Below are 24,465 nucleotides of genomic sequence, written 5' to 3' on the forward strand. Positions count from 1 at the left end.
GAAGTGGCGACGGGCTCGGGCGGAAGCAGGAAGCGGCGGAGCAGGACCACGCGCGGGGCGGTGTTTGTTGTGGGGCCATGGCGGAGAAGTTCGACCACCTCGAGGAGCACCTGGAGAAGTTCGTGGAGAACATCCGGCAGCTCGGCATCATCGTCAGCGACTTCCAGCCCAGCAGCCAGGCCGGGCTCAACCAGAAGCTGTGAGTGGCGGCCCGAGTCCGCGGGCGTCTGCCGGGGCTGGCGGCGTCTGCCGGGAGTCGCGCCGGGGAGCCGGGGAGCCGGGGAGCCGGGGCCTGGCCGGGAGCCGCCCCTCTCCGCCGTCGTCTGGGCCTGGTCTCGCTCCAGGCTGTGCGCCCGGGGCGGGCTCGCCGCCGCCTCTTGCCGGCCCTCCTCCCTCCCGCTCTGCTTTGCTGCAACCTTTTCTTGGGGGCCCATTTGGAGACGTCACCATGGGCCGACTGTGCAGTTTCTGGGCCTGATAATCAAAGCCTGTCCTCGAGCGCGTGTGACTCCTTCCTTTTCTCCTGGGCCCTCCTGGGGAGTTCTGTCCCCGTCCCCAGAGGGGAGGCGGACTTCACGGGGGAGTGCACCGGATTGAGCCCCGGAAGGAGAGGGGTCTGAAACCACTTGCTGCGGAGGTCTGAATGTGGAGGAGTTGGATGGGGGAGGTGGTGTGGAAGGTTGCAGACCGTTTATTAACTTTTTTGGCAGCAGTGCCGTGCTGGCCATGGTATTAGGCCCGGGGATGAACAAGAGGCAAATACGCGAACAGAATGTCCTGATGAAGGGCTCGGCTTTATAGGGGGTGCAGACATCCAACATAATTGCAACCCAGCGTTACAAACCCAGTGCGGGGGGACTAGCCTGGTGATCTCTGAAGCCTCCAAAAGGAGGCTGAGATTGAACCAGCCAGGGATGGTTTTCTTACCCCCAGACTCGGAGGATGGGCTCTTAAGTGGGAGTCCGCTGCCCCATGTGTTCTCTGAAATTGCACACAAAACCAGGTGGAAGTCAGGGTAATTGTTTTTGAGGGAAGATTGATAGTTTTCATCAGATTCTCAAAAGGGTTGGTTTCTGTCCCCCCGGATTGGCTGTTTCTACTTTAGAAAAGAAAGTCAAGCGTTGCCTGGGTGACTCAGTGGTTAATCGTCTGCCTTCAGCTCAGGTCATGATCTCGCTGTTCATGAGTTGGAGCTTCACATCTGGCTCTGTGCTGTGTGCACAGAGCCTGCTTCAGATCCTCTGTCCCCTCCCTTTCTGCCCCTCCCCTGCGTACGCTCACTCTCTCTCTCTCAAAAATAAATACATGAAAAAAGGAAGAAAGTCAGATACCTGAGGGTATTTTCCAACTCCAGAGCTTTCCTAGGAATTCTGTAGCTAAACAGAGCCATGCGCCTTGTTGGGGTAAGGAACTCTGTCTCCTGTGGAGTTCTGGTTGGCCGCCTGGGTGGTGTTCCTGCTGTCATGTGAATTAACCACATGGCCCACTTTTGTTTTTTCCCCCAGGAATTTTATCGTTACTGGCTTACAGGATATTGATAAGTGCAGGCAGCAGCTTCATGACATTACTGTGCCTTTAGAAGTTTTTGAGTAAGTATCATTCTTGATTTTCATTTGAGTAGAATTCTTGTTTAATGATGCTACAATGACTCCTTCAGCTACTGGCTTTTAGCACATTATAGGGGCTGGGGATAAGCCAGTGAAGATAGACGGAAATTACTTGCTTTCAGGGAGTCTGTGTTTTAATGGGACTAAAAACTCAAAAAAAAAAAAAATCTACATATTCTTGAAAAAGAGTTAACATGTGAGTAAAGGTTTATTAAATATGTGAAAAACACCATAGGCTCTCGAAAGTCCATATCGCTTTTTTTCTTGAGGGATAAAAAGTTCTACTTGGGCTGTTATAAAAGAAAAAAGAAAAAACTATAGGCAGAAACAGCGTGAGAAGTAATTTGGTGTGGTGTCTTTCAGGCTGCGCTGGGAGTGCTAATTTTAGGAGATGGCAAATATCTGCTCTGGGGGGGGAAATAAAGGTTCTCAGACCAAGTGAAATTGGGAAGGCTGTTCACTGTTTGCTGCTGGAGAGCTGTGTGTGCCTGTCCTAGGCGTGGCCCAGAGAACGCCTCCAGGAAATAAAGTTACAGATTTGTTTAGTTCAGGTTTTATCACACTGATTTTACAGGTGAGAGAACTGGTAAGTAACTGCGCCGGGCTGTGTGGCTCCTAAGTGTCAGAGTTAAGAGAAAAAATTCTGGACTCGTCCTTCCTCGCCCAGAGCCGACGTCTCTTGCCAGGCAGCGTCTCTCTCCGGAGGCGGAGCCAGCATTGATGGCAAGAGCATGTCAGTCCTTTTGGCCTTAAAACTGCAAATGTTGTCACTAGATTTCCTTGGACAGTTAAGGGAAACGTTACCATTTTAACGTCGCGGAAAAGTCAGAGATGCAGGGCCTCGTGACAGCACAGCTCAGGAGCTGCCCACATAGACGGGACACACAGGCTGCACTCTTACTGCTCTTGGCCCTGTCCTTTCTCCCTGGCCATGGTGTTGCGTGTTCTTAGCGTGTTCTGTCAGCCCATCGAGTTCTCCGTGTGCGTGTGTTACGGCTTTGGGCTCCCGGACGGTGGCTGCCTGCCTGCCTGCCTGCCTGTGAATTGCAGGAACGTGGAGGCTAATTTGCTTTTCCTGAAGTGTCCTCATTAGTGCTGTTCTGGCCGTGAATGTGTGGGATGGATGTCAGGCCAGATGCCGGGTGACTGCCCCAGCCTTCTGAAGGGCCAGTGAGAGAAAGGGATGTGGACTGATTGTGTATGGGCAGCAGGCGGTGCGGCCTGGGCCGCCACGGCCACAGCCGGTGGGCAGAAGGGACGGTTGAGGTTCATCCCGGGCGTTGGGACCGCGATGGCCTCTGAGCTCCACCAGGTAGCAGGTGAGAACTGTCGGTCCACATGCACGATGTGGGAGGAGTTTCCGGGGTCTCAGGGGCCTTTTGTAGCTCACGCTTCCAGACAGGCACACTGACTGTGGCAGAGAGAAACTGTAACCCGTGCCCCTCTCTCCGGGACTGGGGGTTGATTGTCCGCGGGAGCGCACTTGGCCCTCGGGCCTGGAGAGAGAGCCCCATCCGAACGCTGTTGCTGTTGAGACAGTTACTTGTCTTGGACACTTGAGCCTGTCAGGTGTTTTTCTTCAGAATTGGATGTGTTTTGTTCGGAACTAACCCTAACTTGGCTTCTTTCATTCCATCATTTCAAAAACATTACAATAAAATGGAATTTCTAAAACGTGATGTATTGATTTTTTTATCTGTCATAATTAAAGGCCAGTTTTTATGCCATCAACAGTAACTGAACAGTGTTTGTGTTTTTGTTTTTTTTTAATCTCTGGTGACAGTTTTTTTTGTTGGAGCATGAATTGGATTTCGTGGCCGTGATTTCTTTTCCTTTGTAATGAGTAATTAGTGTAGCTGAAGGGTATGAAGGTCTGTAAGGTACGGAAGCGGGCACGTGGCCCACGGCTGGTAAACGTGGATATTCATCCAGCCAGTGCGCTTGGTGAAGTCTGCAGGGGAATGAAGACATCTTGGGGACAAGTGTCAGAAATCTCAAAAACAGCTCTACAATTTAGAAACAATTGGAGAGAATCCCTCTGTTAAATTCATGTTACTTGGGTGTATTTAGGGAAGTAGTGTGTCAGGGCCCCCGCCCCCCAAAAGTGGTACAACAGTTTGTGTGTAATCTTGGGGCCGGCAGGGCTGGGGCTGCCCCGTGCACAGCTCCCCGGCTGCTCCGGCAGCCCCCAGGCTCCTCTGCAAAGGGATTCCCCGGGGACTGATGGGGTGCCCCCCCCCCCCCCCCCCCACCGGAGTGGAGGCCACATCTTGGCGAGAACCCCTCCCCTCCCCAGCCTGAAACCCTGGCTCACGTCGGTCCTCTCTTTGTTGAGAGCTGCCTGACCTTACAGGTTATTGTGAGGGTCAAGGGAACTGAAGCAGAGCAAACGCTGAGGATGTGAAGCTCGCTTGGGTTGTAAGTGGTCATTGCTTGATTGTGTGAGTCAGTCGCGCTATTAGAAGTCATAGATCAAATCATCTATACTTGCGTAAATGGAAGAATCCTGATTCACTTGGTTCCCGGGCACTGTTTCGTCCAAACAAGGCCGTGTGAAGTTGTACATGCTTGCTCCTTTCTGTCCCTGAGAAAACTTGAGAATAGGTGTCAGCCAGGAGAACGTTAATGGAGGTGTTTGCTGTCTCCAGATACATAGATCAAGGCCGAAACCCCCAACTCTACACCAAAGAGTGCCTGGAGAGGGCCCTGGCCAGGAATGAACAGGTGAAAGGCAAGATCGACACCATGAAGGTAAGGCGCCTGTGAGCACAAACTAAGGTCCGAATGTGAAGAGATCCTTACAAAGCAGATTTGGCCGATAGACCTTGTTCCTTTCCACACGTGGTAAAACGTGCACTATTTCACACGGTGGCACAGCTGAGACCTCTGTGTGTAACGGGCGGTAAGTAGCACAGAGCAGTGGAGGGCCTGGTCGGGGCGGACGGGACGCAGCAGGTGGCGGCCTGCCTTTTAGGAGAGCCCAGGCGAATTCTTGTGACGGTTCCTTGTCGCTGGCCAGACGTTGGCGTAAGACCAACTGCAGGTTTGTACTTTGCTGCTTTTTGATGCCGTCTGTTCTGCCATTTCCTGGAATGATGGTTCCGGGGCTTAGAAGGTTCTGAAACCTTTATTCCCTGCTCCTTGTTCAGTGCTTGTCTCCAGCGCCTGGCTCCAGGCCCGTTCGTGCTGTGGCCCCTGTCCTCAGCGCTCCACAGAGCACTTCTCTGTGTGTTCTTTGCTTTGATGAGAACTAGAAAATTCCATGCATCTTGGACGTGAAATATGCGGGGCCTTTTTTTTTTTAATTTACATTGACTGAGTGGTGGTTCAGATTGGGGTGCGTGGTTCTTCCTTTCCCGCGCTGCGCCGTCCCCTCGTCGCCCGTGCGTGCTGGCTTCGTGCTGCGAGCTCCCGCCTCCACCCACTCCTCACTCCTGCGTGGCTGCCCGGCCTCATGTCCCCCTCCCTCCTGTTCCCTCTCACGCGTCCTTCTCTGGAGCTCTGGCCTGTCCACTGCACCCACCGTCCTCGGGGCTCAGCCTGCGTCTCCTCCTCAGGCCTTGGGGACCAACCTTTCCATGGGGGCGCCTGAGGAGGATGCCCCTCTTCCCTTCCTCTCCCATCTCGTCATGGCAGCCTGGGCTCCAGCACCTTGGGGACAAGCGTTGTGTCCCTGCTGGGGCCCAGTGCTCACTGAGTGCCAGGCCGATATCTCGTGTGTGCGGGGATGGCCACGCGGTGACCTCGGGGCTCGGGGCCCAGGGCTCTGTGGCTGAGCGCGGGGAAGGAGCAGAGAGGCCCTGCTTGGATGACCGTGACGACTTTGTCACCTGCTGCCCTGGGTCACCGGGCTTCCTAACATCCCCCCCGGTGATCCGTCCTGGTGCCGGGTAGCCTGCCCTGCGTGTGGCACTGCTGTGATGGTCTGTGTGGTGCCCGCAGCTTCCTTCCTGTTTTGTCAGTTTGGGGTGCGTTGCCCTTGAGCTCAGCGTCGCCCTCAGGACATCAGGCCGTGGTGGCCGGTGTCCTTGTGAGTGAGCGGACGGGTTGTGGGCCGTGTGTGCTCGGCTCCCGCTTTGGCCTTGCCCTGGTCGACTCCAGCGCCGCGGACAGTGTGGGGATCCCTGCGGGCGGTGACGCATGGGGACTGTGACCTTCAGCGCGCATCCGTCTCCATCATCGGAGATCTGTGCGGGTCTCGTGGCGCAGTTCCGTGGCCTTCGTCTGCCCCGCGGACCGTGTGTTTAACCTTGCCCGAGTTCCAGCTTAGACGGTGGTTGTGTTGAGGTGCGGTGTCCCTTGAGAACATGTGTGAGGTCTGCTCGTGTCTGTAGAGCTGCCTTTCAGTGTGACTCTCAAGGAAAGGCTTTCAGATGCTGGCAGGTACTTCGCTGCTTTTCAGACTGGATTAGACAAGTGTGAGGCGGGTAAGTAGGATCAAGAAGCCGCAGCATTTGCAGTGGAGAGGTTTCCAGGTGCTCCGAAAGCTTTGATCAAGCTGTTTGCACACAGCGAGTTTGACGTGGTTTGAGTTAATAATTGCTTAGTTAAATATTGTGTGAGGATTCCCGTTACGTGTGTTGTCTGCAAAAGTCATTTCCACGTGTGTGGCTGGCACCTCACAGGAGGGGCTTTTCTAGTTGAAGTATTTATGTTGTGCTCATGGATTCCTCTCTCAGATAGTTTGTTAACGTACCTCTAACACAGTTCTAAGCTCATAGGCATTGCTCGTAGCCGGGTCATGAGCAGGCAGTGTGGACGGCCGCTTATGCAAAGGGAAGGCACAGTTTCTGTTCTTTTGAGTTTGAGGCTTGGGGGGTGGGGAGTAAGTAGTCTGCAACTTGGGTGACGGGTCACCAACAAAGATACTTTGATGCTGTATGTTTTTCTTCTTAGAAATTTAAAAGCCTGTTGATTCAAGAACTTTCTAAAGTATTCCCTGAAGACATGGCTAAATATCGAAGCATCCGAGGGGAGGACCACCCCCCTTCCTAACTTCACCGTCCTGCTTTCTGAAGACCCTCCTGGTCTTGTGTGAGTTGCTGTGACCTTCAGGCAGGCTGGGACTGACCGCGGCACCAGCGCGGCTTTCCCGGGCCCGTCCTCCAGCCACCCTGTCCTCGTCCTTGGCCCTGGGGGACGGTGGGGCCCGGAGGGCTGGCAGAGCTGTGCCCCCGGCTGCCCCTCTGTCCCCGATGTGCGTCTGTTCGGTCCCTGAGCTTTCAAATGGCTGGGGATCGCACGTCTTTGAGTGCGATGCATTTAATTGTCCACAGCAGAGTAGTCTCGGGAATATTCGCTATAATAGTTAAGTTTTTAAAAACCCACCTAATGGTTTTCTTTTTATGTGCTGTTTCTTTTCCATTTTACCATGGTTTCACACCTTAAAGAAAAATTGCTTTTATTTGAGCAATACTTTGAGTTGGTTTTGTGTTTTATATTTTCAGTTATGGTGCATAAAGAATGTGTTCAGTGTAACCGTACGTGGATTTCGATTAGACGTAAGCACATAATAAAGCCTTTAAGTATTTACATGATGCATTCCGTGCAGTTATTTTTATAACATTTTATAGTGTAGTGCAGTGTATCTTGTGAACCGTCAACTATTGCTTCCCCCAAAGCGTGAGTAATATTCATACAATTCGTTCTCCAGGCAGAATTCTGGAGCCGCCTGGGGGCTCAGTCCGTGAAGTGTCTGACTCTTGGTTTTGGCTCCGGCCACGATCTCAGTGTTTGTGAGATTGAGCCCTGTGTCGGGCTCTGCGCTGACCGTGCAGGGCCTGCTTGGGATTCTCTCTCTCCCTTTCCCTCTGTGCCCCTCCCCTGTTCACCTGCATGCTCTCTCGCTCTCTCTCTCTCAAAATAAATAAACATTAAAAAATACAGAGCAGCATTGTGATTTCCTGCAGCCGGTTTCCTAGAGGGTGTACCATCCTGAGGGAGGTGGGTTCACGGACACCAGTGAAATGGCCCAGGGCTGCGCCTTTCAGCCGCAGGATGTGCAGGTCCCGGGAGCCTGGTTCCTCATAAACTCGGGCGATTCTCCTGGGGCAGGACAGCGGCCTTGAGGAGGAATCCTTGGAGTGGGATGAGCACTGAACACAGGGACCTGCTCCGGAACGTCTGCCTGTGCCCTGGGAGTTTTGTGTGGCTGCCGAAACAGAGCGCCACAAACCGGGTGGCTTAAAACAATGGAGGTTGAGCTTCTGGTTCCAGAGACCGGAAGTCAAGGTGTCAGCAGTGGTTGGGGCGGCGGGGGGGGGGGATCCTTCCTGCCTCCTGCGGGGTTCTGGTGTCTCCGGGTGCTCCTGAGGCAGCGCTGCCCCGATCTGTGCCTGTGTTCACGTGGCTCTGTCTTCTCCACGTGTCTCCCCCATCTCTCCCAGTGATGTTTGTTGCTGGGCTTAGGTCCCACCTGGACAATCCAGGTCCAGAATCTTAATCGCACCTGTGAAGACTTTCAAAATAAGGTGACATTCACAGGGTCCAAGGGGACACACCTTTCTGGCGCCCTCCACTCACCCACACGGTGCCCTGTTTGGCGGGTCCGGCCGTCAAGTGCCCTGGCTTTGCTGCTGGGGGACTGCCGTGTCTGCGCCTCCAGATCCGCTCAAAGCGGGCTGCTGCCTGTGTGACTGCCTGATGAGCCCCTGTCACCCGGGGCCACGGGCCACAAATTGAGTTTGAAGCTGCGGGCTGGTGAAGACGGTGAAGCTTTGTGTGTCTACGTGGAGACAGAATGATACTTTTTCCTTCTTCCGTAAGATCTTTTTCTACGTTTTGAAAGCAAATACTAAGTTGTGCAAAAAAGGAAGACACAGGCATTATGGTTTGGTGACAAGGAAGCAGCATTGTGGGTGACGGTGGTGGAAGTTACAGAGACCCAGATACAGGCACATACACATGGATCCAGACACACACACACACACACACACACACACACACACACAGGCACATGCACACGGATCCAGACAGACACAGACACACAGACACACACACAGAAGCACGTACACACAGATCCAGACGGATGTGGCCGCGTGCATTGACACAGACACGTCAGTGACGACTGCATTACTGCAGGTGTGCTGGGGCCGGGGTGGGGGGTGTGAGGGAAGGCAGTGTGTGAAAAGGCAGTGACTGGAGCCCAGCTGCAGCTTGGGGGAGCTTTGGGATCCTGAGGACAGAGGCTCCGGAAGGGCACTGCAGCCTCCGTGGCAGCCTTGGGGAGCCCTGTGTCACGCCCACGGGAGGAACGGTAGCGTGAAGTGACCAAAGCCACACTTCCTCATCTGGGTGCGGAGCCCGCCGGCCTTCTCCCGAGCGGAGGACGTGTCCTCTCTGGTGGCACGTGCCGTGCAAGCTCCCGCTGGTTCTTTATGTGAGTACGGCCTCCCAAAGCAGACATTTAAAATGGGTTCCGATTTTTGGGTAAGTGCGCTGCAAACACAGAGTGACGGGACGCACACGTCCATTTAATTGTAAGACACGTTGGAGGGCACCTGGGTGGCCCAGTCGGTTAAGCGTCTGCCTCTTGATTTCGGCTCAGGTCATGATCTCGGGTTTGTGAGATCCAGCCTCGCATCGGGCTCTGCTCTGACCGTGCAGAGCCTGCTCGGGTTTCCCTGTCTCCCTCGCTCTCTGCCCCTCCCCTGCCTGCAGTCTCTCCGTCCCTCTGAAAATAAACAAACTTAAACCACGTTGGAAGCACAGGCAGAGGACAGCTCTAAATCACCGGCCATCGTTTTGGGCTTTAGTTCCATCTGTGCACGGGATTGCGTCCTGCCTCATCCAGCAGTGACGGGAGGGGAGGGGCCACCTGCATAGGAACCGTCTGGGTCACGAGCGGACTAAATGGTGGCACAGTGCCGTCCCAAGCCTGACCTCTAATCTGGTGCTCAGGAGCAGAGGGCTTTGTTACTGACCTGACGTGGTAGCAGCCTTGAGTATCAGTGGGGTGGGAACGAGCCTCGTCGGGGGCCGGCTGACGACGGCCTGTGCTGTGGGGCTGGACAAGGAGGGACGGGGCCGGCCCTGTCCTTCTGGTCTCTGCGCTGGAGGGTTGGTTTTCACCACATGGACTCAGGAGCTGAACTTGGACTTAAAAATGATTCCTCCAAAGGAGGTGAAGTCTGTTTGGTTCGGGGTGTCCGAGATGAACCGCTTGAGGCATTCTTGGGAACCCTGCCCCATCCCACCGGGAGCCTTGTGGAGGCCTGGGTGTGTGGGCACCCCGGTGGCCCTGCCCGCCCCACATCAGGCCTCCCCACGGTGCCAGGTGTTGAGGCAGAGGGCTGTCCTCCAGACACACACTGCGGAGGGGATCTGGCTGCCGCCGACTTTGGGAGCGTGAGAGCACGTGGTCACTGACCCCACGGAGAAAACGAAGCTGTTGCCCCTCCAAGCCTGCGTGGTGGCAGGGATGGCTGATGGCGATCAATCACTGACTGTCCTGTCTCCTTTCACCCTCAGACCACATTCGCGAGGCCTCTCTTGTTCCCGCTGAGAGGGTTAGTGAACCTGGGACAGAAGGTGTGTTCCTGGGGTCTCGTACCCCCCAGGGGGTCTGTGCTCAGAGGCCACCGGTGAGGGGACCAGTGTGCTGCAGGAGAGGTGCTGGGGACAGTGGGCGGGACTTGGCCGGGGCTCCCAGGGAGAAGTGAAAAGACGCGGTGGGGACGTGCCTGCCGGCCTGTGCAGCCCGTAATGCCTTCTGTTTGCAGGAACTCCACCCGGAACCCCCCCCAGGCCGGCCGGTGCCGCTCTCGCTGCTGGCACGGAGGGGAATGTGCTCGCACGGTTGTTCAGGAGGGGCGTGGGCAGGGCGGCGGGTGCCGGTCGTGGTCCGTGGTCCCCGATCCGTGCCACGTGGAAGGCACCGCCTGTCCTGGCTCTGGAAGAGCCACGCAGGGAGCAGGGACCTCAAGGAACCCCACCGGGGGTGTTCCAGGCCCAGCTCTGCAATTCGGTGCAGATGGTGGCCCCTAAGTCACAGAGGTGGCCAAAATAATAACCGTGGGTTCCCGTCGGTCTAACGATAGACGTGCAAATACGTGTGTGCCCGCCTGCGTTTCTACACTGTGTGATGCATCACGAGCACCATGTGTATACAGACACACGCATGCATGTACGTACACACGTCCATAGAGTCCCCACCCCCTCCAAATTCACATGTGCTAACCACCAGTGTGGCTGAATTTAGAGATGGGACCTCCGAGGACGTGAAGTACGGTTAAGTGAGGTCGTAGTGTGGGGTCCTAATCAAATAGGATCGATGGCACCAGAGGAAGAAGAGGAAGGATGCTGGCGGGCTTGGAAGTCCACGTGGGGACACGGCAGGGACAGGGGGCCGTCTACAATGCACCAGGACCCGACCTCGGCAGCCCCATTGCCGACCTCTAGCCTCCAGAGCCGCGAGGAGCGGATGCCAGAGGTTGAAGCCGTCCGCCTGTGGTGCTTTGTTGGCAGCAGCCGAGCTGGCTGGGACACACCCGTGTACTCTGTGCTTGGGACACAACAGCTTATCCATCTACAGACCGACCGACCGATAATGATCAGTCAATAAAGAGTCATGCACTTTTACGATTTCTCTGTTAAATTTTACTTAGTCTGATTGCTAGTCTCGGTTCCCAGAGCCACTGTCTGATTATTTCGCCCATCACACCCAGCTCGTCCACGCAGTGGGGTGCTTTACACTGGCTGGAGGAGGGGGAGGGGGGGAAGAGGGGAGGGGGAGGAGGAGGAGGAGGAAGAAGAGGGTGGTGGGGGAGGAGGAGGAGGGGGAGGAGGAGGAGGGGAAGGGGAGGCAGAGGAGGAGGAGGAAGAGGGTGGTTGGGGGAGGAGGAGGAGGGGGAAGAAGAGGGAGGTGGGGGAGGAGGGGGAAGGGGAGGAGGAGGAGGGGGAGGAGGAGGAGGGGGAAGAGGGTGGTTGGGGGAGGAAGAGGGGGAAGGGGAGGATGAGGAGAAGGAAGAGGGTGGTCCCATGGCCTCTCCACCTCGGGCAACCACAGCCTGCTTGGAGAAGACAAGACTCAGGTCCTTTGTTATCTTCTTGGAGCTTTTCCAGCCTAGACACGCAGTGTGGGCAGAAGGGAGACAGACTGCTCCTCGAGGTGGGCACAGACCAATGGGGGGCACAAGAGCTGTCTTTGCCATTTTTGGTGGGGGGGGGGGGCGCCGTTAGGATAATGAGGGTGGGAAGGGAGGCCAGCCTCGCTCTGCAGCTGAACACACACAGGCTGAGGAAACAAGGGATGTGCTGACGGAATATTTATTCCTGGCTTTATTTATAGCGTCGTCTGGTGCAGAATCAGAAATCCGCTAAGCAGCAGATAGGTGGGGCCGTCCCTCCCGTGTCCCGCCGCTGCTGGGACTTTGTGGGCTCTGGGGCTTCGTTTCCTCCCGCAGCCCTGACCTGTGTTCTGCTCCGACTCCTGCAGTCCGGTCGTCGGGTTCTGTGGCCGAGTTACAGTCTGCGAGGCCTTTTACTGCCCGGTAAACGAAGGGACTCGTGTGCGAGAGAAGCTGGATTGTGAGAATCCCTCTTTCAGGAGGGCTTTCCCACCTTTCCATTTTTGTTGGGGAATGGTGTCTCACCTGGGCTGGGATTTCTCACTAGGACCCAGAGGCATTTACTTTGTCCACTTTCTTTTCAAGTTTCAAAGGCTTTTAGGGCATGACCAATCTTAGGTAGAATAATGGCACCAATAATGCTTTAAAACTTACAATGCTGTATAACTTATCTCATTTGATAATTGCCACATACATTGAAAATAATTATGTACGCGTGTGCGTGTATAATTTCATTGCTTTCATTTTGTTACAGTTTTATTTGGTTGCCATCATTATTAGCCTCTATCACTCTTACAGGTGTGTAGGCAGCAAATTAGGGAAGGTTCAACTAACAATTGTGAAAAAAGATGGGGCTTAGATTTCTTTCTCCCGTGGCAAGCGATTTGAAGTTGTCTGCCCAGAGCAGCTACAGCCCCTCCCAAGCATTAACCAGGCTCCACAGCGATACACCTTTGTCAATGCCACTTGTAGCAAATGGTCTTGCCTTCACATCACAAGATGGCTGCTCTCCCTCCGGGCACAGCGACTGCATTCCAGGCAGGGAGAACGTAGAAGAGGAATGGGCAAAGGGTGACAGAAAGACCGTGACTGCGGAGGCCTCGCCATTTCATTCTGGAGGAACTGTCTCCTTGAGGGGCTTGTACCGCGTCTCATTGGCCAGGATGGTATCTCTTGGGCACCCCGAATCGCGAGGGTGGCGAGGGGATCTAGATCTTAGCTTTTACGGCCTGTAGGGCAGAGGCAGGCCAGGAGGGAGGGGACTGGGAAAGGGAGCTGTCAGGTGACCTACAGGGCCCCTTCTGGCACATTCAGGACATGAGACCTGGATTTCCAGGTAGCAGGTGCTGACGTTGATTCTTTCCCGCAGAAGCTTACCGGTAGGGGTAACTTAAGGCCAAAACCTTAAATTTCGTGGAAGTAAATTTAGATCGCAGATGCAGCGCTAGGAGTGTTTCAAGTTTAGTTTACTTGGCGCACACGTGGTGTCTTTTGTATTAGGAGCCGAAGGTACAAAGCTACGTGTGGTCCCGCCGCGTGGACAGCGTGTGGAAGGAGAAGGGGCAGGACGCAGGGCCCTCCCCAGGCTCATGCCGGGCGCCGGGGGATAATCTGGACGCCAGAGATCAAGAGCAGGTGGAGCCTGTGACCCACTTCTCCTTTCGCCAGGGAGCTGAGTGGCCTCGGCAGTGCCTTGCCCCAGGTCCTTGTCACGCCTCTGACCCGGCTTCACTGTCGTCCCTGCCTGTGTGGTCCTTCATAGTGGCTCCAGAGGCCGCCGCCGCGGCCAGTGCTGGCTCTGGTCCTCCAAGGCCAGGTGGAGAAGCCCCGGGTCCCTGAGCTGCAAGAGCCTTGGGTGCCCCATGGTTCTAAAGCTTCCTGCAGCTGGAGGGGGCGGGGGAGGGGAAGTGGGGGTCTGGGGAGCGCGGGGACAGCCATCGGCCTCTTCAGAGCCCACTGCCCCACGCGTTGCCCGCTTCTCCCCAACATCTGCCGTCACCTCTTCCACCTCCTTGCGTTCTCCCTTCTCCAGGCTGGGTTCCTGCAGGGTCTGCTGCCCTCCAGCCCCACCCCTGCCCCCCTTCCCCTGGAGAAGGCCCTGAGCTCCGTCCAGACCGTCTCAGCTGCCCTCCTAGGGAGGCGCCGAGTGTGAGATGCACTCAGGGTGAAGGAGAGACTGGTCTTTTCCGCCCCGTCCTCCCTTCCCGCCCTCTCTGTGTGCTACCCCAGGCGACACTGCAGGACCCTTCTGTTCACTGGGCGGGGCCCCACATTCGGGGACCTGTGCACGTATTGTAGCCTGTGGGCATCCCGTGTGTGCCAAGGCATTTATGAATTTGCGAGTGTGTGCAGACGGGAGCGTTTAGTGTCCCAAAGGGATGCTAACACGGCTGTCGGCGGATTTAATCAAAGGAAGCAGCTGGGGCCCCGGCAGAGAGCAGAACAGGAGATGGGCCTTTTATGTAAACTGTCTTCTGACCTCTTTAAGTTCCAGATGGGAGTGGAAAGCCGAAGGCCCGTCTTCAGCGTATATCCTGCCCCACGGTGAAGCCAATGGTGTTGCAGGAGCAAATGGAGGCCGTCATTACTGTTATTAATAACCGTTTACTCACCGTGCACAGTGTGCAGCCAGGCTCTTCGCACAGAGCATCGCGGCCTCCCCACATAGCGAAGGCGGGCCACGCGGTATCGATCTGGACCGGTTTTTCTTCCTGCGTCTCGCGTTAAGCTTCAGTGGTCTTGTTTGTACAAATGTACAGCAAGCGAAATCAGAGAGCGTGCTTAGCGCTGTTATCTCACGTGCTTGTTTTCCACCTTGAAAAATGCAGACAGTACGGTGTGAATGGCATATTCCAGCCCCCAGCTTATTAAATCCAGATACCTTCCCGGCAACCACAGATGCTCTAAGTATATGTTCACGCTTCTGCTTATACAGAAGCATGTGTGGGTGGCTCAGTCAGTTAAGCGTCCGACTTCGGCTCAGGTCATGATCTCACGGGTCGTGACTTTGAGCCCCGCGAAGCGCTCCCTGCTGTCAGCACAGAGCTCCCTTTGGATTCTCTGTCCCCACCCCCCCCACCCCCCTGGTCGCGCTCTCTTTCTCTCTCTCAAAATAAACAAACTTCAAAAAATACAAACAGGATCACATTATATACACTGTTCAGCATCTCACTGTTTTTACTTACAGTATCTCTGGAGATGCCCTCCTGTCAGCATGTGTGGGGCCACCTCAGGCTGGCACCAGAGCCTTGTCCCCAGGATGCGCTGTCCGACACCCACACTGTCTCTGTCGGGTGGTCCTTGGGCCCTTCTGTCTCAGCTCTAGCATAGATACCACAGGATGCACCTTTGTTCAGCACCGACGACATCGGAGGGTATCCCTTGAGATTAATTTCTTGAAGGGGAATTCCACGTATATATACATTTTGATAATTATTGCCAGATTGCTAGCCAGAGAGAGGCCCCGAGTAGGTCTCCCAGTGTGGAGCTCGGAAGCCCTGAGCCGGGACTGACCTCCGAGTTGCTGAGCACTGGTTCTCTGGACCCTCTGCACAGGTGGGCAGACCTTCCAAGCTCAAGGTTTTCTGGGTGTCCTTCCCGCGGTCATGTATGTGTGCCGAGGCCGTGTGCGTGCTCGCTCCCTTAATCCCCCAAATAGTCTGGAAAATCTCCCTGGGCTGGGACGTGTGGGTCCTGGGAGCACTGGAAGTGCATGGGGAGGTGCAGGCCCCACAGCGATGGCCATGTCCGGCCAAGGAAATCGGAGATGTGTCCCTTTCTCGCCTTCCAGACACGGGTGTCCACGTTCATTCAGGAGGCTGGCTGGGGAGGAGGGATGCAGACCCCGAACAAGCCGGCCCTGACTCTTGTGTGGCTCGGAGGCTGTGGTTGGAACAAGGGGAAGGGTGGCTCTGTGTGCGCTTGGCCGGCTCATGCCAAGGTCAGTACGTCCATTTCTGCTTTCAAATAGCTTCACTGCACCCATGGTCAGAAATACAGTTTACATCCCCTTCCAGGACCACCTACCCAAAGCTTCACAGAATCATACCTACTTTGGCCATACGTGTGAGCTTTGACCTACCCGATCCTCCCCTCCCCCTCCCTTCCCCTCCCCTCCTTTCTTTCTCCTTCTCTTCCCGGAAGCAATGGTGATCCACTAAATTGGGTTCACAACCCATGGAGGGGCCCCTACCTGCCGGGGGAAAAGTAAGCTGTGCTCCCCCAGTGTTCTTGTGATGAGAGGCGCAGTGTTGATTCAAGCCACCCAAGGTTAAAAACGGCTGAATCTCACCACTCTGTTATCACTCCTCTGTCCTCACCCATGTCCGCCCCCGCCGTTTGGCCTTCCTCCGGCCAGCTGGCCTTGGTTGACTCATGGCCGGGCACCCTGCACGGGTCTGACATGAAGGGGGCCCCGCGGGCACAGAGTGATGCTCTCAGACCTGGTGGCTCCTTCCCCCATCTGTGTGACGTCTGCAAGGAATGGGCTGTGGATCAGACGGTCACCCAGGGCACAGGTGAGAGGTCCGTGCATGTGGAAGCCTTCTTCCCAGGAAGGGCGAGGAGGAGGAAGAGGACACTGACACTGAAGGAAGGTTATTGTCACAACGGTTGTGTCCTCCCCACTTGGCCATGGAAGCAGGTCCGGAGAAGCTGAGTCCCGGCCAAGGGCCCAGGACGGCGGAACTGGCTTGGAGCTGGGCTGCCTTGCCCCAAGCTGGAGAGCCAGCTGCGGCTGTCCTTCCATGGACAGCCCTTTTCCTCTGTAGCTGCTGGTGTGGCTCTGGCCGTGTAGTTAGTACGCGCCGGTCGGGCTGTGGACAGCCCAGGAACACGCCGTGCGCGTGGCCTTTCAGAGCGGCCTGCTGGCACCACGGAGCCAGGAGAGGTCCGTTTCTTTTGGGAGCAAAGCAGCACCGATCTGTAACCACACACTTGGAAATGGGACACCGCCCTCTAAGGACACTTCATTTGACCGGATGGCCGCCTGTCCCTGAAGATGTCCTCTGAGGTGGGCAGCCCACGACCGGCCTCCTGCAGCCCCTGTCCGCTCCACCTTCTCGGCACATGGCTCCGACCCCTGGAGTGGGGCGGGGGGGGGGGGGGCATGGCAGATGGAGCCCTCGGGAACGGCTCGCTCAGACAGAGGAGGCTGAGGTCCAGTTGGGCTTTGCAAAAAGAGCTCTGGGATGGATGCTGGGATGTCGTCTCTCAAGATTGCTGTGAAGAGGTGAGCAATCCCAGCCGTAGGAGCGGAAGGTAAAGGAGTAGGACAGAGAGGGAGCAGGGAGAGAGACTGCTTCCGGTCCTGGGCCAGGGCCTCATGAGAGGCGAAATCCTGTGCTTACATCCCCAGGCTTTCGCGGGGCACGAGACGTGGAACGCGCTGCCACCGGACCAGCCACGAGCAAGCTTCTCAGCTCCCGTGTCTTCCTCGAGGGCCGTTAATGATACGGATCTGAGATACTTTGAGGTACCCCTCTCAGTCGCTGCAACTTGAACTATGTACGTCTTACCCGAAGCTCCTCTCAGTTCTCTAAACGTCCGTTTGGTTTCAGCTGAAGACCAAATGTTGGAATTTTCCTTCTTCTTGATCTTGACTTCTAGTGTCAGTGACCCCAGTGTGGATCACTCCTCCCCCATTATCTTCCACCCATGCACCGTCTCACTATGCCCTGGCTGCTGTCTTCCCAGCCAGGGCTAAAATGTTAGAGATGGTCACCATTGCCGGGGTCCCGCAAAGCCGTGATGCCTTCTAAACTCCGTATCTCTGATGGGCCGGGGTCCCTTTAGTTTTGAAGGAATCTATTCTCAAAACTTTGGAGATGGAAAGTTATTGGTACCTAGAGCTGGAAGAAGCCTGGGCCTTCAGGTGGTAGGGACCATGGCTGCTTTTGCTGAGAACCCTCCTCAGAGGACCGTCAGTGTCCCCAGGGCCACCTCGTGAGCGCCAAGGGAAGAACTTGGTCCGTCCCCAGGCCACCCCCTCCTTCCACCTCTGAACGCTGGACTGTCAGAAAGTTCTCTTATGTAGTGACCAAGTGTGTTTGCCTGCAGCTTTCCTCTGGTGGTTTCAGTTTTGCTCTTCCTGGAACAAGATAGCCGTATGTCTACTGACAGTTCCAATATAATGTATTTTGGGGTCTTCTCAGTAACTTTCCATTTGAGTGAACTTCTGTCTATCTATCCATCCATCCATCCATCCATCCCTCTTTTATTTATCTACCTATCCATCCATCCATTCATCTGTTATCTATCGTATGTCTATTTATCTATCTATCCGTCCATTATCCATCCATCCATTCATCCATCCATCCATCTGTCCATCTGTTATCTATCATCTATCAGTTGTCTATCATCTGTCTATCCGTCCATTATCCATCCATCTATTCATCCATCCATCCGTCCATCTGTTATCTGTCATCTATCAATTATCTATCAATCATCTATTATATATCGATGGGCTATCTACCATCTATCAATTGTCTATCTATCATCTGTCTATCCATTCATTATCCATCCATCCATTCATCTATCCATCCATCTGTCCTTCCATCCATCAATTATCTATCAATTATCTATCAATTATCTATCAATCATCTATTATATATTGATGGGCTGTCATCTATCAATTGTTTATCTATCTATCCGTCCATTATCCATCCATTATCCATCCATCCATTCATCCATCCATCTGTCCATCTGTTATATATCACCAATCAATCGTCTGTCAATCATCTATTATATATCGATGGGCTATCTGTCATCTATCAATCGTCTATCTATCATTCTCTCTCTCTCTCTCTCTCTCTCTCTCTCTCTGTCTCTATGTCTGGTTGATACACCCTAAGATGACTCTCAATGAGTCACACTCGTGTATAATCCTCTCTCCCTTGAGTGCAGGTGGAACCTGTGAGTCCTAACCAATAGAGTGTAACCAAGGAGAGGACATGTGCCTTCCCAGACCACATAACATCATCTAAGACGCCATCTTAGCAGACTGGAAGAAAGACATTCTTTCTTCCACTGGCCTTGACGATGCAAACGGCCATGTTGTGACCTGCCTGTAGAACCGAGGTGGCCTCCAGTGACAGCCTGTAGGAATCATAGTGCTCAAGGAGATGGATTCTGGAGCTGGAGCTCTTAGCCAGTGTGTTAATAAACACAATGTGTTACGAGGTAGGACACCTGAATTATGACCGTTGTTTATCTCACTTGTCCGAGAGTCCGACACCGGGCTGCACAGACTTTAGCAGCAGACCGTTCATGAGTTTATTCGGCAGGCGAGGAGCTGTGAATTTCTTCCCTTCATGGGTGGGATGGAGCCCCCCCTGCACGCAAGGACTGTTTCTTGATAAAGAAGAGGCTGGGAGGAGACTCCGGAAGACCTCCCTGCCCTTCCTCTGCTGTGCTCCCTGGTGCGGGAGCCTGGTCCCTGCACCCTGCATCGCTCCAGACCCCTTGCTGGTGGATCAAGCTAGTGCTGCTTGTGGTGGTTGAACGTCCACATCCCAACCCCCAGAACCTGGGAATGCTATCCTGTACGGCAAAGGGGACTTTGCAGCTGGGATTAGGTTAAGCATCATGAGATGGGGAGGCTGTCTGGATGATCCAGGTGGGCCCAAAGTAACAATAAGTGTCCTTATGGGGGAACCACAGGCAGGAGATCAGAGGAGGAAGTGGGAAAGTCACAACGGAGGTAAGAGGTTGGGGTGATGTGAGGGAGGGGCCACACACCAGACAGTGTGCGTGGCCCCAGAAGCAGAAAAGACAGGAAAGGGATTCTCCCCTGGCGCCCGCAGAAGGAACCCCCGGCGACTCCTTGACTTTAGCCCAGTGAGACCGATTTCAAAATTCTGGTCTCCAGCACTGTAAGAAAATACATTTGTGTTGTTTTCAGCGTGTGGTGATGTCTTACTGCAGCCACAGGGAACTAATACAGCTGCCCTTTCTGCAAGAGGAATACCTCTCTTGCCTACCGCCACGGGGCTGGTGGGGACCCTGTGTGGACGGAGCTCTCTCATCCGTGTTGGGCTGGGCCCCGTGACTTGCGTCGTCCCATGAAGTGTGGGCCCTTCCAGGGCCCGGCACAGCCTCCTTGGTGGTCCTTGACCTGCTCTGACCCCCCTTGTCTGCCATGAGGACGGCACACCTGCTCTTCAGCCCAGACCCAGGTGTGATGGGCACTGGAGCAGAGTGAGAAACAGGCCTTCCTTGTGAGCCACCGAGATGGTTTGTCCCTGTGCACAGCCAGGTTCCTGGCCTGGGTCGGCCCGTGGGCAGCATTGGAAGGAGGGTTGCAGCAGCCAGGGTGTCTTTGCTGCTTGTCAGCCCCAGCAGGTGTCCCTGGACCCTCTCCCTTCTCTCCTCTCTTCAACCCCAGAGTTGTCCCCGGACCCTCTCCCCTTTCTTCAGCCCCAGAGCTGTCCCAGGACCCTCTCCCCTCCCTCCAGCCCCAGCAGGTGTCCCAGGACCCTCTCCCCTCTCTTCAGCCCCAGAGCTGTCCCAGGACCCTCTCCCCTCTCTTCAGCCCCAGCAGGTGTCCCAGGACCCTCTCCCCTCTCTTCAGCCCCAGAGCTGTCCCAGGACCCTCTCCCCTCCCTTCAGCCCCAGCAGGTGTCCCTGGACCCCCTCCCCTCTCCCCTCTCTTCAGCCCCAGAGCTGTCCCAGGACCCTCTCCTCTCCCTTCAGCCCCAGCAGGTGTCCCAGGACCCTCTCCCCTCCCTTCAGCCCCAGCAGGTGTCCCAGGACCCTCTCCCCTCCCTTCAGCCCCAGCAGGTGTCCCAGGACCCTCTCCTCTCCCTTCAGCCCCAGAGGTGTCCCAGGACCCTCTCCCCTCCCTTCAGCCCCAGCAGGTGTCCCAGGACCCTCTCCTCTCCCTTCAGCCCCAGAGGTGTCCCAGGACCCTCTCCCCTCCCTTCAGCCCCAGCAGGTGTCCCAGGACCCTTTCCCCTCCCTTCAGCCCCAGCAGGTGTCCCAGGACCCTTTCCTCTCTCTTCAGCCCCAGGAGGTATTTCTGGCAGCTGCTATGTGCTGGCTGTGGTTCCAGCTTTTGCCTTGCGGCCCCTCCTGAGGACCCAGCTCCTGCAGGGGACCTGGCCTCTGGGCTCCACTAACCTCTGCCTCTCTCTGGTAGTCCTCCCATCCTCCCATCCTAAAGCAGGGTTCTCCTGCTTTAGCCAATCCTTGGGTTGCCTCATGGTTTGGTTTTCTATCTCTTCTAACATCTTTGTAACCAGTTTCCCATATTAAATGTTGTCTATTGAGCTGTCTGGTACGGTCCTTGTTTTTCTGGCTACGTAGAGCTGGAATAGCTGGTGAGTGAATTGAAAAGAAAGGAGAAAGACGACAGTTGCTGGCAAAGGCAACAGAACACGACATGCGGACGTGTTTTGGCAGTGGTAGGGAATATAAGAGATGCACGGACCCTCCACCCAACGAAGTGCAATTTACAGATGCTTCATTCTTGCAGATGATGCTGAAACCCCTACTCTCTTTCTTAGGCAGACACATTCACGCACATGCACACGTGTGCGCGCATCTGTCTGTGGGGCCCCCAACTGCACGTCCTTGGGAACGGGTAAAGCTTCCTGGGAAGCTGTGATCTAGAGGTTCTGGATGGAAGCATACGGGAAGAGAAAACGCTGCATGTTTGCAAAAAATGGCAGCGATGATTCCCCTCCCCGTCTGCAGCGTGACGTCCGCTCTCTTCTGTCAGGAGGTACCGTCTGTTTTTCTCCTGCTTGAATCTGGGCCGATCTCACGACTTGCTCTGACCGACAGTCGGTAACGGACGTGGTGCCGTGTCACTGCCAAGTGCGGGCTTCACGGGGCCGTGTGCGCTTCTGTGGTCTCCTGAGAACCCTGCCCGGCTGCCGTCGTGGGCAGGTCAGGGCTGGTGTGCAAGAGGATCAGAACCTCGTGGTGTAGACTGACCTACCCAGCGGAGGCCCCCTGGACCGGCCAGCCCCCAGCTGACCCGGAAGCCGAGCTCAGGTCCGTGAGAGAGCCCCGCTGAGCCCGGAGCTGCCTGCCGAGTCCAGGCCAGATGTCACTGAGGAGGAAGACTTGTAGAGCTGGCCTGGGGTCCCCGTGAGCACAAACACGGCACAGTACTCGGAGAGGAAGTTAAAAGCATAATCGTGTGCAGCCTGAGCCCAGTTCTGTGGACCTTTCCAGGTCTACTGGTGAGAGGCTCTGGGAGGAACAGCAGGCCCACAGATGGACTGGGATTTCAGCGCGCTGGGCCATTGCAGCTGGGCGAGAGGGGGCCCGCCTCTGCTCAGTGTCCTGGGACCCTTTCACCAAAGCCTCTCTTCACAGCGGAGAAGGACTCCAGCCTGGATTCCTGGTCTGGAAGCAGGGATAGAAGATCTGCCTCAGGGGGCACTGGGGTGGCTCAGTCCATTAAGCATCCGACTCTTGGTTTTGGCTCAGGTCTTGGTCTCGAGGTTTCTTGAGCTGATAGCATAGAACATGCTTGGGATTCTCTCTCCTCTCCTCCCCTCCCCCTCCTCCCCTCCCCTCCCCTCCCCTCCCCTCCCCTCCCCTCTTGTCTCTCTCTCTCTCTCTTTCTCTCAAAATAAATAAGTGAATTAAAAAAAAGACCTTCCACAGAACATTTTTTGAAAAATCATCACTCGTCTCACTTAAAGAATAATGAATACTGTCTAGTTTAATAGGCTTGCATTTGCTCTAAATAAAAGAAGTTAAAATTTGTCTGCCTTGAGCAACATTGTTGGCACGGAAAGTGTTCCTTGTTTTACCCTGGTGCTTTTTGTCCCTTTGGTGTGCTCGTGGCCCCTGGTTGAAAAGCATGGTGGTGGGGTGGGCTGGGAAGGGTGTAGAATCGTGGGACAATTGGCTCCTAGGGTTTTAAACCCAGTTACCAGTTGGTTCTTGGAGCCAGGTCTGCATTTTCAGCAATGCCTGAGGGCCAAGTAGGCAAAGCGCCATTAATAGGTGCTTAATATGCACTAATTAGTACCCCTCTGCTGGGGAGAAAAGAAGTTTGCTAGAAGATGAAACGAACAAGGTACGTGTAAAACAAGGAACTCACGTCTAAGCAACTGTCCTGCATGGCTCTCCATGCAACGCGGGTCGTCTCTTCCGAGGGGAGCCCTTTGGCGGGAACGCTGGTCAGATGTTCCTCCTGCTTCTGCTCCGGGGTCTTGTCACGGCCCGCCCTCCTTGCTTCTCCGCAGTCTCTGCCTTGGAGCACACGCCATTCCGATCCTGGCCGGTTCTTGTTCCCCTAGTGGTGAGTCGGCCTGGGACCAACGTACCAGTTGCAGAAACTTTCCAGTGTTTAATTGTGGATTTCAGAATTTCGGGATTGTTGGCTACTGTGTTTCTATTGCTCTCATTACTTGTTGATGATGCTGGCTTCTGCACAGAGCTGTGCAGTTGTCAGAGCGGGGGACTCTCGGTGATGATGAGGCCACAGAAGCCCTTCTTTCCTTGCCCTTCCAGGAACCCAGTGGAAGAGCATAGGCTTGGAGAAGAGAAGAGGAGACCATGGGACACCAGCCAGGGGTAGGGAAGGTGCTGAGGGGCAGTGGGTTCCTCCTGACCCCCCCCCCCACCCCCCCCCGGGTCCAGGGCACAGTGGGAGCCCAGATTCATTGGACACCGGTGCAGGCTTGTCCCACACCACGGGTCACTGTTGATGGTGCTGTCCCTGCACCGAGGGTGATGCTGTAGGTCTTGAAGAGAAGAGGTGGGGACTACGCTTCCCAGAGACACCTCACAACACCTCCTGTAGCCAGAGACACCCTGGGACACGATGGCACAGGCTGGAAAGTCTTCCTGGCATGATCAACGGCCCATTTGTAAGCACTTGTGCGCAAATGTGTTTACGGAGCCGGGTATCCCTGCCGTGACAGCCCTCTGGTATTTACCAACTGGTGCCCTTACACAGTTCTTATAAAATAGTGCGCGGACGGGACAAGAGCAACTGTGAGCACCACGGCGCCTCTTTGTCAGAAAGTTTCCAATCCTGTCTCTCCCACTTCCTCTCCCCTGCCCTCTACCCAGGGCGCTGCCATTATTTTAGGGTTCTGGCCATAAAAAGAAAATTCTTTCATTTAGAGATGAATTTTCAGGCCCCAAGATGATTGCTCTTATGGTACAACTATTGCTTTTGGGAGTGGCTGGCAAGTAATATTGTCAGACTTATTCTGAAACCAGAAATGAAGGTCAATTAAATGAACCTTATTATTAAAGAGTTCACTAATTATGCAGCGTTGCACTTTCATTAGCTGCCCCCTTTGACAAAGGTAATAATGATTTTGAAGCTACGTACAGAGAGAGGCAGTATCCTGTATATAATTGTGTATGCATGAGGGAAAAAAAATCATTCATTTTCTTAGCGCCTTTAACCCGTTAGACGAGTGTGTGCCGACTTCAGGTAAGTGATGCCAGACTGGCACGTTCCCTTGGACGCTATTCTTTTCTCATGTGTTGACACATATGTTCACTACTTCCTGTCCCTCGTAACCTCTTGAACGTTAATGGCCGATTGATAATATGGCCCCCAAATATGAGTGCAAGGAGAGGTGAGAGCTGGCCAGGGTTTTCGCCTCGAGTCAGCCTCTGCCTCAGGAAGCCTGATGGTGCCAGGGCACCTCTGTCGCATCTCAGAGCCAGCGTGCACGGTTCCCTGACCTGCCAGCGGGACGGCCAGGCCCGTCCCCTCCTTCCAGGGGACGAGGAGTGGTGTCCAGTGTGGGACACGCGTGGGGCACCAAGGTGAGGCTGGGCTTCTGGCGCGGGGCCCTTAAAGCCACGTC

At 55.0% G+C, this 24,465-nt stretch overlaps 1 protein-coding gene and 1 long non-coding RNA gene across 4 annotated transcripts; both read left to right on the forward strand.

The window, feature by feature from the left end:
• On the forward strand, positions 1-23,182 carry MED10 (mediator complex subunit 10). 2 transcript variants are annotated; one of them, XM_027073974.2, is made up of 4 exons: positions 1-199; positions 1,506-1,589; positions 4,256-4,358; positions 23,147-23,182. In XM_027073974.2, the coding sequence occupies exons 1-4, from the start codon at positions 78-80 to the stop codon at positions 23,165-23,167; spliced, it is 330 nt and encodes a 109-aa protein (XP_026929775.1). In that variant the 5' UTR covers positions 1-77; the 3' UTR covers positions 23,168-23,182. The 2 variants fall into 2 exon arrangements, with proteins under 2 accessions (XP_026929775.1, XP_026929764.1); XM_027073963.2 differs by lacking the exon at positions 23,147-23,182 and adding an exon at positions 6,504-7,139 and having other exon boundaries at positions 5-199.
• LOC128311595 (uncharacterized) lies at positions 11,550-20,940 on the forward strand. 2 transcript variants are annotated; one of them, XR_008290102.1, is made up of 2 exons: positions 11,550-20,014; positions 20,214-20,940. It is a non-coding gene; the product is annotated as an uncharacterized LOC128311595 (long non-coding RNA). The 2 variants fall into 2 exon arrangements; XR_008290103.1 differs by having other exon boundaries at positions 20,252-20,940.
• Positions 23,183-24,465: the final 1,283 nt, after the last annotated feature.

This window comes from Acinonyx jubatus, chromosome A1 (assembly GCF_027475565.1).
Source record: "Acinonyx jubatus isolate Ajub_Pintada_27869175 chromosome A1, VMU_Ajub_asm_v1.0, whole genome shotgun sequence".
Lineage (NCBI taxonomy): Eukaryota > Metazoa > Chordata > Mammalia > Carnivora > Felidae > Acinonyx > Acinonyx jubatus.